The sequence below is a fragment of the Mandrillus leucophaeus genome, unplaced genomic scaffold, assembly GCF_000951045.1.
Source record: "Mandrillus leucophaeus isolate KB7577 unplaced genomic scaffold, Mleu.le_1.0 Scaffold716, whole genome shotgun sequence".
Taxonomy (NCBI): domain Eukaryota; kingdom Metazoa; phylum Chordata; class Mammalia; order Primates; family Cercopithecidae; genus Mandrillus; species Mandrillus leucophaeus.
Genome location: NW_012107764.1, coordinates 380,296 through 398,587, shown reverse-complemented (window position 1 = coordinate 398,587; position 18,292 = coordinate 380,296). Strand labels below are relative to the sequence as shown.

General features: G+C 49.9%; 1 protein-coding gene across 2 annotated transcripts in view; it reads left to right on the top strand.

Annotated features, from left to right (window-relative positions):
- Positions 1 to 10,466, top strand: part of PXMP4 (peroxisomal membrane protein 4, 24kDa) — a 16,175-nt gene extending 5,709 nt beyond the window's left edge. Inside the window, exons 2-4 of one of the 2 annotated variants that reach the window (XM_011965153.1) lie at positions 1,131 to 1,193; positions 5,156 to 5,354; positions 9,384 to 10,466. In XM_011965153.1, coding sequence (XP_011820543.1) covers positions 1,131 to 1,193; positions 5,156 to 5,354; positions 9,384 to 9,647 — 526 coding nt within the window. In that variant the 3' untranslated portion in view covers positions 9,648 to 10,466. The remainder of the gene's footprint in view (positions 1 to 1,130; positions 1,194 to 5,155; positions 5,355 to 9,383) is intronic. The other variant, XM_011965154.1, reaches the window with a different exon arrangement.
- The last annotated feature ends 7,826 nt before the right edge of the window (positions 10,467 to 18,292 follow it).

The following is an 18,292-nucleotide window of genomic DNA, read 5'->3' as shown; positions in this document are numbered from 1 at the left end:
AAAAAAAAAAAAAAAAAAAAAAAGATGAGACTGGCTGCAGTGAGAATGTCAGGATGGAGCAGAAGGAGCAATTCCACAAAGCCAGTTGAGCAAGGATGGTGGACCTTTTACATGTACCATCTCCTTCCATCAAAATTATAGGGCCGGGCATGGTGGCTCACATCTGTAATCCCAGCACTTTGGGAGGCTGAGGCAGGCGGATCACCTGAAGTCAGGAGTTCGAAACCAGCCTGAGCAACGTGGAGAAACCTTGTCTCTACTAAAAATACAAAAATTAGCCGGGCGTGGTGGCGTGTACCTGTAATCCCAGCTACTCAGAAGGCTGAGGCAAGATAATTGCCTGAACCAGGGAGGCAGAGGTTGCAGTAAGCCAAGATCATACCACTGCACTCCAGCCTGGGCGACAGAGAGAGACTCTGTCTCGGAAAAGAAAAAAGAAATTACAACGAGCCCTCTGACGTTTAACATCCCTTTTTAAGGTTGGCGGATCACCTGAGGTCAGGAGTTCCAGACCAGCCTGGGCAACATGGTAAAACCCCATCTCTACTAAAAATACAAAAATTAGCCTGGCATGGTGGCTGGCGCCTGTAATCCCAGCTACTCGGGAGGCTGAGGCAGGAGAATTGCTTGAACCCAGGAGGCGGAGGCTACAGTGAGCCAAGATTGCACCACTGTACTCCAGCCTGGGTGACGGAGCGAGACTCCATCTCAAAAAACAAACAAAAACAACCCTTTTTATGCTGATCATGATGGCACACACTTGTAGTCTCAGCTACTCAGGGAGCTGAGGCTGGAGGATCGCTGGAGCCTAGGAGTTCAGGGCTGCAGTGAGCTATGATCGTACCACTGCACACCAGCCTGGGAGACAGAATGAGGCTCTGTTGTTGAATAATTGAAAATAACATCCCTTTTTATGGTGCGGAAACTGAGGCTCAGAGAAGTTAAAGGACACGCCTGAGACCATACTACCAGGAAGTATCAGAGCCAGGATTTGCATCCAGCATGATTTCCCCTCCCAAAGTGGTGTCAGAATTTGGGATGGGGAGAGAGAACAAGCGGTCAAAAGGAGAGCCCAAAAAGAAAGTGCAACACAGTGACGTTATAGTAACTGTTTTCTTCTGTTTCTACAGCTATGGAGCCAAAATCCGGGCCCCTCATGCACTGGTCATGACCTTTCTCTTCCGGAATGGCAGGTACACATCCCTCAAACTGGGAGAGAAGGTGGTCAGCCCTCAGTGCCAGGACAGTCGTAATAACTTCTTAGCTGGGTCTACCCTGTCCCCTCCATCACGCCTCCTACAGTTCAACTCTTTTTTTCTTTTGTTTTTTGTTGTTGTTGAGATGGAGTCTCTCTCTGTTGCCCAGGCTGGAGTGCAGTGGTGATCTTGGTTCACTGCAACCTCCGCCTCTGGGAATCAGGCGATTCTCCTGCTTCAGTCTCCTGAGTAGCTGGGACTACAGGCACCTGCCACCAGGCCTGGCTAATTTTTGCATTTTTAGTAGAGATGGGGTTTCACCATATTGGCCAGGCTGGTCTTGAACTCACGACTTCAGGTGATCAGCTGCCTGGGCCTCCCACAGTGCTGGGATTACAGGTGTGAGTCACCGTGCCTGGCCCTAAAGTCCAACTGTGATCCCATTATCCCTGCTTGAAAACTCCCTGTGCCCTCCAAGGAAGCCCAGCTTCCAGGCCTGGCCTTCAGTGCCTTCTGCAGTCTGGCCTCAGCTGACCCCCTGTTGTGTCCACCCTGGGGTGCCTTTGGCACACAGAACTCACTGCCATTCCATGCACGTGCCATGTGTAGCTCCACCTGCACACGTGTGCTCATGCAGCACTCACGCCAGGAGAGCCTTTGGCTCGCACTCCACCTTTACTTCCCTCCTAGCAATCCAGACCAGTTCTCTGAGGATCACTTCCTCCTCAAAGCTCCCTGATCTCTCGTCTCTTGCTCAAGCCTCTTCACCTTCCTCTCATTTCCCGTAGCTCTTCCCTCAAGGCACTTCTCAGAAAACGGGTTGCAGTCTAGTGTTCAATGCATACAGGCTCACGTAGAATGTACAGGAATCATGCACTGCTAGCCTCCAGGCCAACTCCAACTTGCAAGATGTGCTCATTTTGTATTTTTATCTTATTTATTTGTTTGTTTTGTTTTTGTTGTCCTCCAAGTCATTTTTTAAAAAACTGAACTCATGTGTATTCAGCAGGTGTTTATTGAGCATCTGCTATGTGCCAGACACTGTTCTAGGTACTGGGGATACAGCAGTGAACAAAACAGGCAGTGACTCCTGCTGACATTCTAGCAGGGGGTGGCAGAAAATAAACCTAGTAAGGAGAGTCTGTGGTATGTTAGAAGGTGATATGGTTATGGAAAAGTGAAAATAGAGCAGGGAAAAAGGGAAAGGGCATCAGAAGTGCTGAGGGGACAGGTTGCAGAATTAAATAGGGAAGGCCTCTATGAGAAAGTGACATTGGAGTAAAGACTTGAAGGAGACAGAGTTGTCCAGGTGGATATGAGGGGAAAGAGTGTTCCAGGCCACGGGCATAGCCAGTGCAAAGGCCTTGAGGTAGGATCCTGCCTGATAAGTGTGCGGAGGCTGGAGCAGAGGGACTGAAGGGGAGAGAGGACAGAGAGGCGGGTCACAGCTTGACCTGGGTCAGTCCTCTCCAGCTTTGGGTCATAGAGAGGAATTTGGCTTTTCCTTTAAGTGCAATGGGAAATTGTTGTAAGATTTTGAGCAGGGCTGCACCATTATTTGACTTACGTGTTAACAGCGTGAGGGTTAAGAATCTGCTACCAGGCTAGGCACAGTGGCTCATGCCTGTAATCCCAACACTTTGGGAGGCCGAGGTGGGTGGTACACTTGAGGTCAGGAGTTCGAGACCAGCCAGGCCAACATGGCAAAACCTTGTCTCTACCAAAAAATACAAAGATTAGGTTGGGCACAATGGCTCACGCCCGTAATCCCAGCACTTTGGGAAGCTGAGGCAGGCAAATCGTGAGGTCAGGAGATCAAGACCATCCTGGCCAACACCGTGAAACCCTGTCTCTACTAAAAATACAAAAATTAGCTCGGCATGGCAGCACACGCCTGTGGTCCCAGCTACTCAGAAAGCCGAGGCAGGAGAATTGCTTGAACCTGAGAGGCAGAGGTTGCAGTGATCCAAGATCACGATACTGCACTCCAGCTTGGGCCACAGAGTGAGACTCCGTCTCAAAATAAATAAACAAACAGATTAGTCGTATGTGATGGTGCACACCTGTAGTCCCAGCTACTCGGGAGGCTGAGGCAAGAGAATCGCTCAAACCCAGGAGGAGAGGTTGCAGTGAGCCCAGATCATGCCACTGGACTCCAGCCTGGGCAACAGAGCTAGACTCCATCTCAGAGAAAAAAAAAAAAAAAAAATTGCTGCCAGGTTAAGAACAGATTGGTGTGGGGGAAGGGGAGCAGGGCCACCCAAGGGCAGAAGCAGGTTCCCTCCAGGAGGCTGTGGCAGTGATGCAAGTGAGCCAATGTCAGCCTTGGACCTCAGTGGTGCTGGTGCAGGTGAGAAGAGTGGTCAGTCTCTAGACACATTTTGAAGGCAGGGTTAGTGCCAACATTTAAAAACTGGTAGATTCCACATGGAAATCGAGCTTTCCTGCCTTAGGACTGGCAACACTGGGGCCTGTGTTTGCATGGGGTGACAGCCAGCTGCTCCCGGCTGTCCCCAGCCACCTGGAAGATTTCCCAGTGGACCCTCTCACTCATTCAGGGTCCTCGTCGAGCTTTAAGAGCACCTGAGTTTGCCATTCCTGAATTGGGAGGAGTAGACTCTGCTCTTTCTCTGTGTTGTCCTTCCTGTCCCCTAGTGACTTTTTTTTTTTTTTTTTTTTTTTAATTTTTAGAGACAGGGAATCTGTTACCCAGACTGGAGTGCTGTTGCGCAATCATAGTTCACTGCAGACTCAAGCAAACCTCCTTCCTCAGCCTCCCGAGTAGCGGGAACTACAGGCATGTGCCACCACACCAGGCTAATTTTTTCTTTATTTTTTTTTATAGAGACGAGGTCTCATTATGTTGCCCAGGCTGGTCTGGAACTCCTGGGCTCAAGGAATCTGCCCGTGTTGGCCTCTCAAAGTGCTGGGATGACAGGTGTGAGCCACAGGTGTGAGCTACTGTGTCTGGCCTCCTAGTAACTTTTTTTTTTTTTTTTTTTGTTTTAAGGTAGAGTCCCTCTCTGTCGCCCAGGCTGGAATGCAGTGGCGCCTACTCAGCACAGCCTCCCAAAGTGTTGGGGTTATAGGCGTGAGCCACTGCACTGCACCTGACCTCTAGTGATTTTTAAGGGATAAAAAGAATAGCCTCCTCTATTTAAATATTCACTTCTCAGGATAAAGACCAAACTCAGCATGGCCCCACTGCCTCTGCCCTGCACCCTCCCCACAAACTCTCTGGTTCTCTGCCCATGGCCACTGTGGCTTCTCTCTGCTCCTTTCCTCATACTCTCTGCCCCTCCTCTGGGCCTGGCACGTGCTGAGCCCTCTGCCTGGGATGCAGCTCCCCTCCCCTCTTGACCTCCTTGACTCCTCTTCATCAGGAAGATCCCAGCACCATCTCTTGTCAAGGTCAAAGTTCTTTTTGTGATTATTTATTTCACATTTTCCTCTCCCAGCAGATCTCAAGCCCCTGAGGGCAGCGAGCAGATCTGTTTCTTCTCAGAATTGTATTCCCAGATCCAACACATGGCAGACACTCACTCCTTCACTTCTTCACATTTTTACTCAAAAAAAATTTATTAAGCACCTACTATGTGCCAGGCCCTGCAGATGAACAAGCCAGATCCAGACACCACCCTCCTATAGCTGCTACTGGGGTGGGGGAAGATAATAAACAAGCATATAAATGTCGGGTGGTGACCATAGCTAGGAAGGAAAAGAAAATTAGGGTCAGGACAGGATGTGATGGGTATTCTATTCTGTAGGGTGATCAGGGAAGGTCTCCTTGGGGAAGTGGCACTGAGTCAAGGCCTGAATTAGGGGAGAGAGCATGAAGGGTAGAGGCCGGTGACTGAATGAGCATTACTCTGAGCGCTCTGGCAGGTTGTTAGGCATGCCCAGTGCTCAGTGGGGCTGCCGAGCCTGCACTCATGGCAGGGGCGCCTGTGTTTGTGCAGCCTCCAGGAGAAGCTGTGGGCCATCCTGCAGGCCACGTATATGCACTCCTGGAACCTGGCATGGTTTGTGTTCACCTACAAGGGTCTCCGTGCCCTGCAGTCCCGCATACAAGGCAAGACCTACCCAGCGCACGCATTCCTGGCGGCCTTCCTCGGGGGTATCCTGGTGTTTGGAGAAAACAATAACATCAACAGCCAGGTAAAGATCCTCCCGAGGTGGGGGTGGTGAGGGGGGCGTGGTTCAGCACAGAGGTGGGGGTGACAAAATGGGGAGTGGTTCAGTACAGAGGTGGAGTGACAGAAGGGGGCGTGATTCAGTACAAAGGTAGGGGTGATGGAAGGGGGAGTGGTTCAGTACAGAGGTGGGGGTGACGGAAGAGGGCGTGGTTCAGTGTAGAGGTGGGGGTGGGGGAAGAGGGCATGGTTCAGTATAGAGGTAGGAGTGGGGGAACGGGCGTGATTCAGTGTAGAGGTGGGAGTGGGGGAAGGGGTGTGGTTCAGTGTAGAGGTGGGAGTGGGGGGAAGGGCGTGGTTCAGTGTAGAGGTAGGAGTGGGGGAAGGGGCGTGGTTCTGTATAGAGGTAGAGGTAGGAGAAGGGGCGTGGTTCAGTGTAGAGGTGGGCGTGGGGGGAAGGGGCGTGGTTCAGTATAGCGGTAGGGGTGGGGGGATGGGCGTGGTTCTGTATAGAGGTAGGCGTGGGGGAAGGGGCATGGCTCAGTGTAGAGGTAGGAGTGGGGGAAGAGGTGTGGTTCAATATAGAGGTGGGGGGAAGGGCGTGGTTGTGGATTAGGGTGGGAGTGGGGGAAAGGGCATGGTTCTGGATAAGAGGTAGGAGGCGGGGAAGGGATGTGGTTCAGTGTAGAGTTATGAGTGGGGGAAGGGGTGTGGTTCAGTGTAGAGTTATGAGTGGGGGAAGGGGCATGGTTCTGTATAGAGGTAGGAGTGGGGGATAGGGTGTGGTTCAGTGTAGAGTTAGGAGGCGGGAAAGGAGTGTGGTTCAGTGTGGAGGTGGGAGTTGGGGAAGGGGCCTGGTTCCGTGTAGAGGTAGGGGTGGGGGAAGGGGACGTGGTTCAGTGTAGAGGTGTGGGTAGGGAAGGGGCGTGTTCAGTGTAGAGGTGGGGATGGGGGAAGGGCGTGGTTCAGTGTAGGGGTGGGAGGATGGGCGTGGTTCTGTATAGAGGTAGGGGAAGGGGCGTGGCTCAGTGTAGACGTAGGAGTGGGGGAAGAGGTATGGTTCTATATAGAGGTGGGGGGGAAGGGCGTGGTTGTGGATTAGGGTGGGAGTGGGGGAAAGGGCATGGTTCTGGATAGAGGTACGAGTGGGGAAGGGATGTGGTTCAGTGTAGAGTTATGAGTTGGGGAAGGGGCGTGGTTCTGTATAGAGGTAAGAGTGGGGGATAGGGCGTGGTTCAGTGTAGAGTTAGGAGCCGGGAAAGGAGTGTGGTTCAGTGTGGAGGTGGGAGTTGGGGAAGGGGCCTGGTTCCGTGTAGATGTAGGGGTGGGGGAAGGGGACGTGGTTCAGTGTAGAGGTGTGGGTGGGGGAAGGGGCGTGGCTCAGTGTGGAGGTGGGAGTTGGGGAAGGGGCGTGGCTCAGTGTAGAGGTGTGGGTGGGGAAAGGGGCGTGGTTCAGTGTAGAGGTGTGGGTGGGGGGAAGGCGCGTGGTTCAGTGTAGAGGTGGGGGAAGGGACGTGGTTCAGTGTAGAGGTGTGGGTGGGGGGAAGGGGTGTGGTTCAGTGTAGAGGTGTGGGTGGGGGGAAGGGGCGTGGTTCAGTGTAGAGGTGGGGGAAGGGACGTGGTTCAGTGTAGAGGTGTGGGTGGGGGGAAGGGGTGTGGTTCAGTGTAGAGGTGTGGGTGGGGGAAGGGGCGTGGCTCAGTGTAGAGGTGTGGGTGGGGAAGGGGCGTGGTTTAGTGTAGAGGTGGAGGTGGGGGGAAGGGAGTGGTTCAGTGTAGAGGTGGTGGAAGAAGGCGTGGTTCAGTATAGAGGTGGGGGTGGGGAAGGGGCGTGGTTTCATATAGAGGTAAGCGTAGGAGAAGGGGCCTGGTTCGGTGTAGAGATGGGAGTGGGGAGGGGGCGTGGTTCAGTGTAGAAGTGGGGGTGGGGGTAGCGGGCATAGTTCTGTATAGAGGTGGGGCTAGGGGAGGGGGCCCTGGTTCTGTATAGAGATTGGGGTGGAGGTGATGAAGATGATAAGCTCTTAGCTCTTTTACATGTCTGAGGTCTGTGACTCACCAGTTCCTCTGTGACTTTGGAAGGTCATTTCCCTCTCAGTTTTTCCATCTGTAATTTCATGGTTCCCAAAAATCAATGCATGTGCTGCTCTCTGGGGCAGAGATTGTTTTTGAAAACCACTCTGTAGTGAAATGAGGGGAAAAAATGACCCTGAAGTAAAGTTTTCATAAAAGAAAACTTAATACACTCTTAAAAACTCTCTCTCATTCTGTGACTTGTCCTTTTTCTGGGTTAAAATTCCCTTTTGCTATGAGATGATGATGAATAAGAGACTAAATGCTAGTTGTTGGGTTTTTGTTCTGTTTTGTTTTTATTGAGACAGAGTCTTGCTCTGTTGCCCAGGCTGGAGTGCAGTGGCACAATCTAGGCTCATTGCAACAACCTCCATTTCCCAAGTTCAAGCATTTGTCCTATCTCAGCCCCCCGAGTAGCTGGGGGGACTACAAGCGCCTGCCACCATACCAGCTGATTTTTGTATTTTTAGTAGAGATGGGGTTTCACCATATTGGTCAGACTGGTCTCAAACTCCTGACCCCAGGTGGTGCCTCCCTTGGTCTCCCAAAGTGTAGCGTGAGCCACCGCACCTGGCGGAATGCTAGTTGTTTTTTAATGTTCTTTGGCATCCTGCAAAGTTGGCAGCCTCTCTCTACTTGCCTCCCTCAAATTTCTTAAATATTTTTAAATTGTAAAAATATTTTTTAGGACAGGTATGGTGGCTCATGCCGGTAATCCCATCTCCATTAAAAATGCAAAAAAGCCGGGCGTGGTGGCTCAAGCCTGTAATCCCAGCACTTTGGGAGGCCGAGACGGGCAGATCACGAGGTCAGGAGATCGAGACCATCCTGGCTAACACGGTGAAACCCCGTCTCTACTAAAAAAATACAAAAAATTAGCCGGGCAAGGTGGCGGGCGCCTGTAGTCCCAGCTACTCCAGAGGCTGAGCCAGGAGAATGGCGTGAACCTGGGAGGCGGAGCTTGCAGTGAGCCGAGATAGCGCCACTGCACTCTGGCCTGGGCGACAGAACGAGACTCCTTCTCAAAAAAAAAAAAAACTGCAAAAAAATTAGGCATAGTGGCACACACCTGTAGTCTCAGCTGCTTGGAAGGCTGAGGCAAGAGAATCGCTTGAACCAGGGAGGTAGAGGTTGCAGTGAGCCAAGATCGTGCCACTGCACTCCAGCCAGGGTGACAGAGCAAGACTCTGTCTCAAAAAAAAAAAAAGAAAAAAAAATTTAACCATTTTTTTTTTTAACTGTAATTTTTATTGGCTGTCACATATAATCCCAACACTTTGGCATGCTGAGGCGGGAGGACTGCTTGAGGCCAGGAGTTTGAGACAGCTGGGGCAACACAGCAAGACCCCATCTCTAAAGTTTTATTTTTATTATTATTATTATTTTTTAACTACATCCAAAGTAAGCTGAAGAAAAGAAGCAATAAAAATTAGTGCAGAAAATGGGCTGGCGCTGTGGCTTACACCAGTAATCCCAGCACTTTGGAAGGCTGAGGTGGGCGGATTTTCTGAGGTCAGGAGTTCAGGACCATCCTGGCCAATGCAGCGAAACCCTATCTCTACTAAAAATACAAAAATTAGCTGGGCGTAGTGGACGACACCTGTAATCCCAGCTACTCTGGAGGCTGAGGCAGTAGAATCGCTTGAACCTAGGAGGCAGAGGTTGCAGTGAGCCGAGATCCAGTAAGCCCACTCCAGCCTGGGCGATAGGGCCAGATTCCATCTCAGAAAAAAAATTAAAAATTTAGTGCAGAAATCAATGAAACTGAAAACACGAAATCAATAGAGAAAAGGAACTAAACCAAAAGTTGATTCTTTGAAGAGATAAATAAAATAAACCCTTAGCCAGGCTCATTCTTTGAAGAGAGAAATAAAATAAACCCATAGCCAGGAAAAAAGAGAAATGAAACAAATTATTAATATCAAAAACAAAAGAGGGACATCACTACTGATCACCAGTAATTCCCATCATTCCCTCTTTGCAGATCAACATGTACCTGTTGTCACGTGTCCTGTTTGCCCTGGGCCGCCTGGCTGTAGAGAAGGGCTACATCCCTGAACCCAGGTGGGACCCGTTCCCGCTGCTCACCGCAGTGGTGTGGGGGCTGGTGCTGTGGCTCTTTGAGTATCACCGATCCACCCTGCAGCCCTCACTGCAGTCCTCCATGACCTACCTCTATGAGGACAGCAATGTATGGCATGGCATCTCAGACTTCCTCATCTATAACAAGAGCCGCCCCTCCAATTAATGCAGCCCTGAGGTGTCTGGCTGTGGCTCAAGATGTGGCTCCATGCAGACTCTCCCAAAGGATCCTGCCTTCTCAAGATCATGGAGCTCAGACTCTAACTGGTGTTATCCAGGTTCCATTTGCTGAAGTAAAAACACTGATTTTCAAATCCCAGTGGGTACCTTTGTATGGTGGCACGAGTGGCCGAATCAGGCTGAGGAATCTAGGGCTTGGTTCCAGCTGTGCAGCTGACTTCTGTGAGACTGGGGCCAGCCATACCACTCTCTAGGCCTCAGGGGTCATGGAGCTCAGAGGAGGGCCCTGAGGTCTCTTTCTGGTGGGACTGTTCATTCTTCAACTGTTCTTATATCACAGAGGGCTCCTTGCTGGTGGGCAGTGGGTTGTAAATACTTTTTAAAAAACACTTAAGTTCCTCATCTCAGATGTTGTTCTATTGGAGAAGTTCTAGAGTCCCACTGTCCAATAGAAACATGTGAGCCATATATGTAATTAAAATGTTTCTAGTAGCCACGTTACAAAAAAGTAGAAGGCCGTTACAAAAAAGTAGAAGGCCGGCCACTATGGCTCACTCCTGTAATCCCAGAACTTTGGGAGGCCAAGGCGGGTGGATCACTTGAGCTCAGGAGCTTGAGACCAGTGTGGGCAACATGGTGAAACCCAGTTTTTACAAAAAATACAAAAAAATTAGCCGGGTTCTATCACCTGTGGTTCCAGCTGAGGTGGGAGGATCACTTGAGTCTGTGAGGTCAAGGCTACAGTGAGCAAAGATCACACCACTGCACTCCAGCCTGGGCGACAGTGACACCATGTCTCACCAAAAAAAAAAAAAGACTAATTTTTTTTTTTTTTTTTTTTTTTTTGAGACGGAGTCTTGCTCTGTCGCCCGAGCTGGAGTGCAGTGGCCAGATCTCAGCTCACTGCAAACTCCGCCTCCGGGTTCACGCCATTCTCCTGCCTCAGCCTCCCGAGTAGCTGGGACTACAGGCGCCCCCACCTCGCCCGGCTAGTTTTTTGTATTTTTTTAGTAGAGACGGGGTTTCACCATGTTAGCTAGGATGGTCTTGATCTTGTGACCTCGTGATCCGCCCGTCTCGGCCTCCCAAAGTGCTGGGATTACAGGCTTGAGCCACCGCGCCCGGCCAAAAGACTAATCTTAACTATATACTTTAACACAAATTTCTAGAAGCTATTTCAACATATAATTAACATAATTAGATATTTTATACTCTTTTTTGTATTAAGGATTCAAAGTTGGGTGTATGTTTTGCCACCCACATTTTCAGGGCCTAGTAGCCACATGTGGCTAGTGGATGCTATGACAGCCAACACAGATATAGAACACTTGTATCCTCACAGAAGATTCTAGTGGACAGTGCAGATCTAGAGCTAGAGGACATGGGTTTGAGTCCCCACTCCCCCACTGTAACCTTGGGGAAGGTTCTGGACCTCTCAGAGCCTCAATTTATCATAAAATGAGGATAATCATAATGCCCTGGTCCTCACTGGACTTGTGCAACTACCACTGCTCCACTACTTCTAATTACTTTCATTTAGTGCATTCATACTCCCACTTGGGTGTTTTCCACATGTTATTATTATTGTTATTATTATTTTAAGTAGTGACAGGGTCTCGCTCTGTCACCAGGGCTAGTCTCGACCTCCTAGCCTCAAGCAATCTTCCTGCCTCAGCCTCCCAAAGTGCTATGATTACAGGCATGAGCCACTGCCCCAGCCTGCACATATTTTTAAACCATACAGTGGCCTTACAAATATGTGTTTTGGTCCCCATTTTACAGATGTAGAAACTGAGGGTCAGGCCGGGTGTGGTGACTCATGCCTGTAATCCCAGCACTTTGGGAGGCTGAAGCAGGCAGATCACCTGAGGTCAGGAGTTCCTGACCAGCCTGGCCAACATGGTGAAACCCCATCTCTACTAAAAATACAAAAATTAGTCAGGCATGGTGGCATATCCCTGTAATCCCAGCTACTTGGGATGCTGAGGCAGGAGAATCGCTTGAACCTGGGAGGCAGAGGCTGCAGTGAGCTGAGATCATGCCACTGCACTCCAGCTTGGGGCACAGAGCGAGACTGTGTCAGAAAAGAAAAGAAAAAGGAAAGGAAAGGAAAGGAAAGGAAAAAGGAAAAGAAACTGAGAATCAGAAAGAGGAGTAACTTGCCCAAGGTGATATAACTAGTGTAACAGCCAAATCAAGATTTGAACTCAGATTCATCTGATTTCAAAGCCCATGTTTTTTTCAGTGCCTTGTTTCAAATTTAGAAACCTAAGCCATGCTATGCAAATGTTAGCTTATCATAGGATATGGGCCAGAAAGGGGTACAAATTCAAATGCCCACAGGGGCCTACAATGACATAGTGCTATGCAATGGGGAGTGATGGTGACATAGGGGAACTGGAGACTTGTGTGCCAGTCTGATTTTTTCTCTTTTTTTTTTTTTTTTGAGACTGAGTCTCGTTCTGTCACCCAGGCTGGAGTTCAGTGGCGCGATCTCGGCTTACTCCAAGCTCTGCCTCCTGGGTTTACCTACACTGTTCTCCTGCCTCAGCCTCCTGAGTAGCTGGGACTACAGGTGCCTGCCATCACGCCCGGCTAATTTTTTGTATTTTTAGTAGAGACGGGGTTTTACTGTGTTAGCCAGGATGGTCTTGATCTCCTGATCTTGTGATCCGCGGGCCTCAGCCTCCCAAAGTGCTGGGATTACAGGCTTGAGCCACCGTGCCCGGCCAAGTCTGATTTTTTCAAAACCATGATCCTGGACCAGGCACAGTGGCTCACACCTGTAATCCCAGCACTTTGGGAGGCTGAGGCCAGAGGATCACCTGAGGTCAGGAGTTGGAGACCAGCCTGGCCAACGTGGTGAAACCCGATCTCTACTAAAAATACAAAAATTAGCTGGACATGGTGGCGGGCACCTGTAATCCCAGCTACTCGGGAGGCTGAGGTGGGAGAATCTCTTGGACCTGGGAGGCTGCTGTGAGCCGAGATCATGCCATTGCTCTTCAGCCTGGGTGACAGAGTAAGACTCTGTCTCGGAAAAAAAAAAACACACACACCAAAAAACCACACAATCCTGGACAAATCAAACAAGTCTCCAGGAAAATGTGGTCCATGGGCTACCAATTTGAGACCACTGGTCTGGGTAGATATACTTTTATTAATATACTTACTCCATCAGTCTTTTTCTATGTGTCAGAAGTTACTAGTAGAAATGTACACGGGAGTCACTGGAGACCTTATTAAAATGCAGCTTCTGATTCAGTGAGCTGGGGTGGGGCCTGAGAGTCTGCATTTCTCCCTGGCTCCCCCGGTGCTGCCAGTGATGCTGGTCTGAGTAACAAGGGGGTGAGGAATGATGTGGAGCCATCCATTGTTATCCCATCTGACAAATGAGTCACAGAGCCCTAAGGTAATTGAGGTGGGATCAGTCTGATTCTGTAAGCTGTGTTTTCAGCCACAACATTTATTGCAAACTTGGAGCAGGTGATTTTGAAGCTCCTTTAACTTGCCGTAGAGGTTGAATGAGCTCTAGAGCAAGGAGTCCGCAACCCTGGTACTGGTCCATGGCCTGTTCTGAACCAGGCCGCACAGCAGGAGTTGAAAGGTGGGCGAGCCAGCGAAGCTTCATCTGTGTTTACAGCCACTCCCCACTGCTCACATTACCACCTGAGTTCTGCCTTCTGTCAGATCAGTGGTGGCGTTAGATGCTCATAGGAGCGCAAACCCTATTGTGAACTGCACATGTGAGGGATCTAGGTTGTGCACTCCTTATGAGAATCTAATGCCTGATGATCTGTCACTGTCTCCCGTCACCCCTGGCTGGGACCATCTAGTTGCTGGAAAACAAACTCAGGGCTCCTACTGATTCTACATTATGGCGAGTTGTATAACTATTTCATTATATATTACAAGGTAATAATAATAGAAATAAAGTCCACAGTAAATGCAATGTGCTTGAATCATCTTGAAACCATGTCCCCTCCCCACCGGTCCATGGAAAAATTGTCTTCCCCAAAACTGGTCTCTGGTGCCAGAACGATTGGGGACCGCTGCTCTAGGGATTGGGGAGGGCAGAGGGCTTGGGCCATCACCAAACAGGTTTTATAGCAGATGGTGGGGGTGCCCTGCCTATAGCCCCTCTAACTGACCACTCTCGTGCACACCAGCCAGCTTTGCCAGTGGTTACTCCTCTGTCTTTCTGCCTGAGGACTCTGGCTTGTCACTGGTGCCTCCTTTGCCAGCCTTTGGCAGGCCTGGAGGACTGGGGAATGAACACATCCCTGGAGCAACCCTCAACCAATGACTGATAAGTAACCCCACTCCCACAGCCCGCAGCCCTCAGCCCTCTGGTGGCATACCTCAGAAGCGTGTGCTCCACACGGACTCCCAGCCAAGCAGGGCTGAGCCTCAAACACCCTCCCCGTCTCCCTTCCTCATGCCCCTACGAGTGCTTCCTGGGACCACTTCCCATATGAACCACTTGCACTCAAATCCTTATCTTAGAGTCTACTACTGGGGGAACCCAAACTAGAATTGGCCTCTGTACAGTAGGTTGAGAGGCAGTATAGCATGGTGGTCAGGGACATCGGCTTTGGAGCCAGAGTGCCTAGGCTCAAGCCCTGGCTCCACAGTTTCCTTGGGCAAGTGACTGAGCCATTCTGTGCCTCTGTTTCCTCATTGATAAAGTAGGCGTTGTAGCACACACCTCATCGAGTGGTCTGGAGGGTTAAAGACTGTGACACAGTTAAAGTGAGTCCTCAATAAATGCTGTTATTTCCAATAGAGCATCCAAATGTAGAGGAAGGGTGCCCCTGAGGACTGAGCACACCCTGCTTTTAGCCTGTCCTGCCCCCAGCTGAAGGTGAAACCTTGGCCGCCTGCCCTCCTGAAGTCCCCCCACTGCTGCTGGGGGTTGGCCAGCTCCGCCACCGACTGTCTCTGCTCTCTAAGAATAGGTTTCCCTCCCAGATGGCATCTCTCTGGATGCTGCTAGAGCATCTGGTGCTTCCAACTGCACACTCCAGGGAGGAAGGCGGTGTGGTCCGCGCTGGGGAACAGGGCTTTGGCTTCCAGCAGATCTGAGAGGAGTCCCGTTTGGCTCCTTCCTAGCTGCGCTCCATTCTCTAAGACCTGTAAAACAGGGATGGCCAGAGGGCTGTTGTCACACAGTAAGCACTATGCTTCCTAAACTCTAGTTCCTGAAATAGAATGGTTTAACCTCTACTTACTAAACACCTGCTACAATCCTGTTAATTCTTTTGACGTGTAAGACTAAATATATATATACACACACACACATATATATGCACATATATATGTATATATATATTTTTTGAGACAAGAGTCTCACTCTGTCGCCCAGGCTGGAGTGCAGTGGCCGGATCTCAGCTCACTGCAAGCTTCTCCTCCCAGGTTCACACCATTCTCCTGCCTCAGCCTCCCGAGTAGCTGGGACTACAGACACCTGCCACCGTGCCTGGCTAATTTTTTGTATTTTTTTTAGTAGAGATGGAGTTTCACCATGTTGGCCAGGATGGTCTCGATCTCCTGACCTCGTGATCCATCCGCCTCAGCCTCCCAAAGTGCTGGGATTACAGGCGTGAGCCACCATGCCCGACCTAAAAAAAATATTTTTAAATCAATACTACACATAGTACAAAATTCAAAGTTATAAAAAGTCTGTAGCCAGGCATAGTGGCTCATGCTATAATCCTAACACTTTGGGAGCCTGAAGCAGGCTCATTGCTAGAGCCCAGGAGTTCAAGACCAGCCTGGGCAACATAGGGAGACCCTGTCTCTATAAAAATTACAATCAGCCTGGTGTGGTGGCATGCACATATAGTTCCAGCTACTGGGGAGGCTGAGGTGGGGGGATCACCTGAACCCAGGAGGTTAAGGCTGCAGTGAGCTGTGATCATGCCACTGCACTCCAGTCTGGGTGACAGAGTGAGACCCCTTTCCCCACCCCCTGCAAAAAAAGGGGCCGGGCATGGTGGCTTTCACCTGTAATCCCAGCACTTTGGGAGGCCGAGCCAGGTGGATCACTTTAGGTCAGGAGTTCAAGACCAACCTGGCCAACATGGCGAAACCCCATCTCTACTAAAAATACAAAGATGAACTGGGTATGGTGGCACGCGCCTGTAATCCCAGCTACTTGGCAGGCTGAGGCGGGAGCATCGCTTGAACCCGGGAGGCGGAGGTTGCAGTGAGCCGAGACCACACCCCTGCACTCTAGCCTGGGTGACAGAGCAAGACTCTGTCTCAAAAAATAAATAAATAAAAAGTATAACAGGGAAAAGTCAGATTCCTTCCTACACCTGTGCTGCACCCCCAGGCCCTTCCTTTGCAGTGGCACCCACTGTTAGCACTTTCTCATACAGCCTTCTTGGAATATTCTATGCACAGCCATGTATTTTTGTCTTAAACTTACATTGCAATGTCGTCTCAACTCTTTGGCATTTCTTCCTTGTCCTCTGTGTGTCTGGTTTCTCTTTGATCAAGAATCCGATATAAAAGTGAGTCCTTTCTTTGAGCCTGTTTCCCCCTACACCCCTGACAACTTCCCCTCCCAGATATCTTGGGCAGATCCTTGCCATGATCAGTGTGAAGATGATGGTCCCAGGTGTCCTGAGCCTTACAGTAGATGACACCAAGCATTCAGGCCCACGGAACTCCAAGTAAAAGGGGAAGGACAAAACTCAAGTTAATTTGGGCCTCTTCTGCTGCTCTGCTCCCAAATTAGAGATGCTAAGTGAACCCATGTGAGCGCAGTGACTCACAGGCCCAGACGCCAAGAAGCTGCCTTGTGTGATGCTCGCCACTGCAGTCTTCCACATTGAGGCTCCAGAAGGGATTCTGGTGACAGTGTTTCCTTCCACATTGTTCACTTTTCCCTTCCCATGAGTGCATTTGGGGTGTATAAGAATCAGACTTTGAACGTGGCTCTCTCCTAAACCAGAATGCCATACTGTACTCAACCTCTCAAAACGAAGCCCACGTCACCACAATTTGTGACTTCAGATGGGTTGCTTTCTATGACAAATTTGAGGATCTTTATAAAAAGAAATGTTTTTTTTTTCTTCCCCTTCCTTGTCTTGTTCCAGATTCACAGGGGGAGAGTTTTTCTTAGTTCAGCCTTGAAGGGCATTTGGGGTGAGCAAGTTTTGATTTTCAGCAGAGGGTGCCCTGTAGAGTGGGACCCATGCTGGTCTCAGCCACCCAGATAGAAGACAGAGGGAGATAATGATCATGTAGTCCTTCAGGTAAAAACTAAAAGTGAAATAAATTAATTAAAAAATAAAGAAGACAGAGGGAGAGCTGAGCTCTCCTGAGTTTTGTTCTGAGAAATGGTTTCTGAACGGAGGCGCCCTGTTTTCTGTGCTGGGACTCTCAAAACTGCTGCAGATGTCATAATTTAATAAAGAAGACGGAAGCCAGGCGGAATGGAAGTGTGGGTCCCAGTGTCTGTGTCAGAAGCCTCATTCTCATTGCTTTTCCGGCCTCTCCCTCCAGCTTCTCCTCATGGGCTGGATGTCAGCTGGAAGAAGGATCAGGGCCAGACCACATCAGCTCCTTTAGGACACTCCCTTTTTTTTTTTTTTTAATTTATTTTTGAGATGGAGTCTCACTCTGTTGCCAGGCTGGAGTGGAGTGGTATGATTGAGGCTCACTGCAACCTCCGTCTCCCAGGTTCAAGCGATTCTCCTGCCTCAGCCTTTCAAGTAGCTGGGACTACAGGCATGTGCCAACACGCCCAGCTAATTTTTGTATTTTTAGTAGAGACGGGGTTTCACCATGTTGGTCAGGCTGGTCTTGATCTCTTGACCTCGTGATCCGCCTGCCTCGGCCTCCCAAAGTTCTGGGATTACAGGCATGAGCCACAGTGCCTCGCCATGTTCTTTCTTTAACACACTAAATAACAAGATCTGGCCAGTTGCAGTGGCTCACGCTTGTAATCCCAGGACTTTGGGAAGCTGAGGCAGGTGGATCACCTGAGGTAAGGAGTTTGAGACCAGCCTAACCAACATGGTGAAACCCCATCTCTACTAAAACTACAAAAATTAGCCAGGCATGGTGGCACATGCCTGTAGTCCCAGCTACTCGGGAGGCTGAGGCAGGAGAATCACTTGAACTTGGGAGGCGGAGGTTGCAGTGAGCCAAGATCGCGCTATTGCACTCCAGCCTGGGGACAAGAGCGAGACTTTGTCTCAAAATAAATAAATAAAATAAAAGGATCTAGCATCAGGTTCAAAATGGCCATGATTTCAAAGGTAGGATAAGCATGAGCATATCCCAGGGTACCCGCAGCACTGGGAGGGGAGATGGAAACAGCTGTGATTTCTATTGGGGACAAAGTCCCATATGCTGCCAACAGCCCTCTGGTTCGTTGCCTACATTCAAAATGGAAGGAAATGTTCCATTGCAGTTAGAGGCTAGTGAAAATAAAAATGTAATTTTTTTTTCTGTCTAAGTTCATGGAACTTGGGGTCCATGGGTCCCAGATTCTGAGTCTCTGCTCAAGAGTAGCCTTCCCTGGCCGGGTGCAGTGGCTCACGCCTGTAATCCCAGCACTTTGGGAGGCCAAGGTGGGCAGATCACCTGAGGTCGGCAGTTCGAGACCAGCCTGAC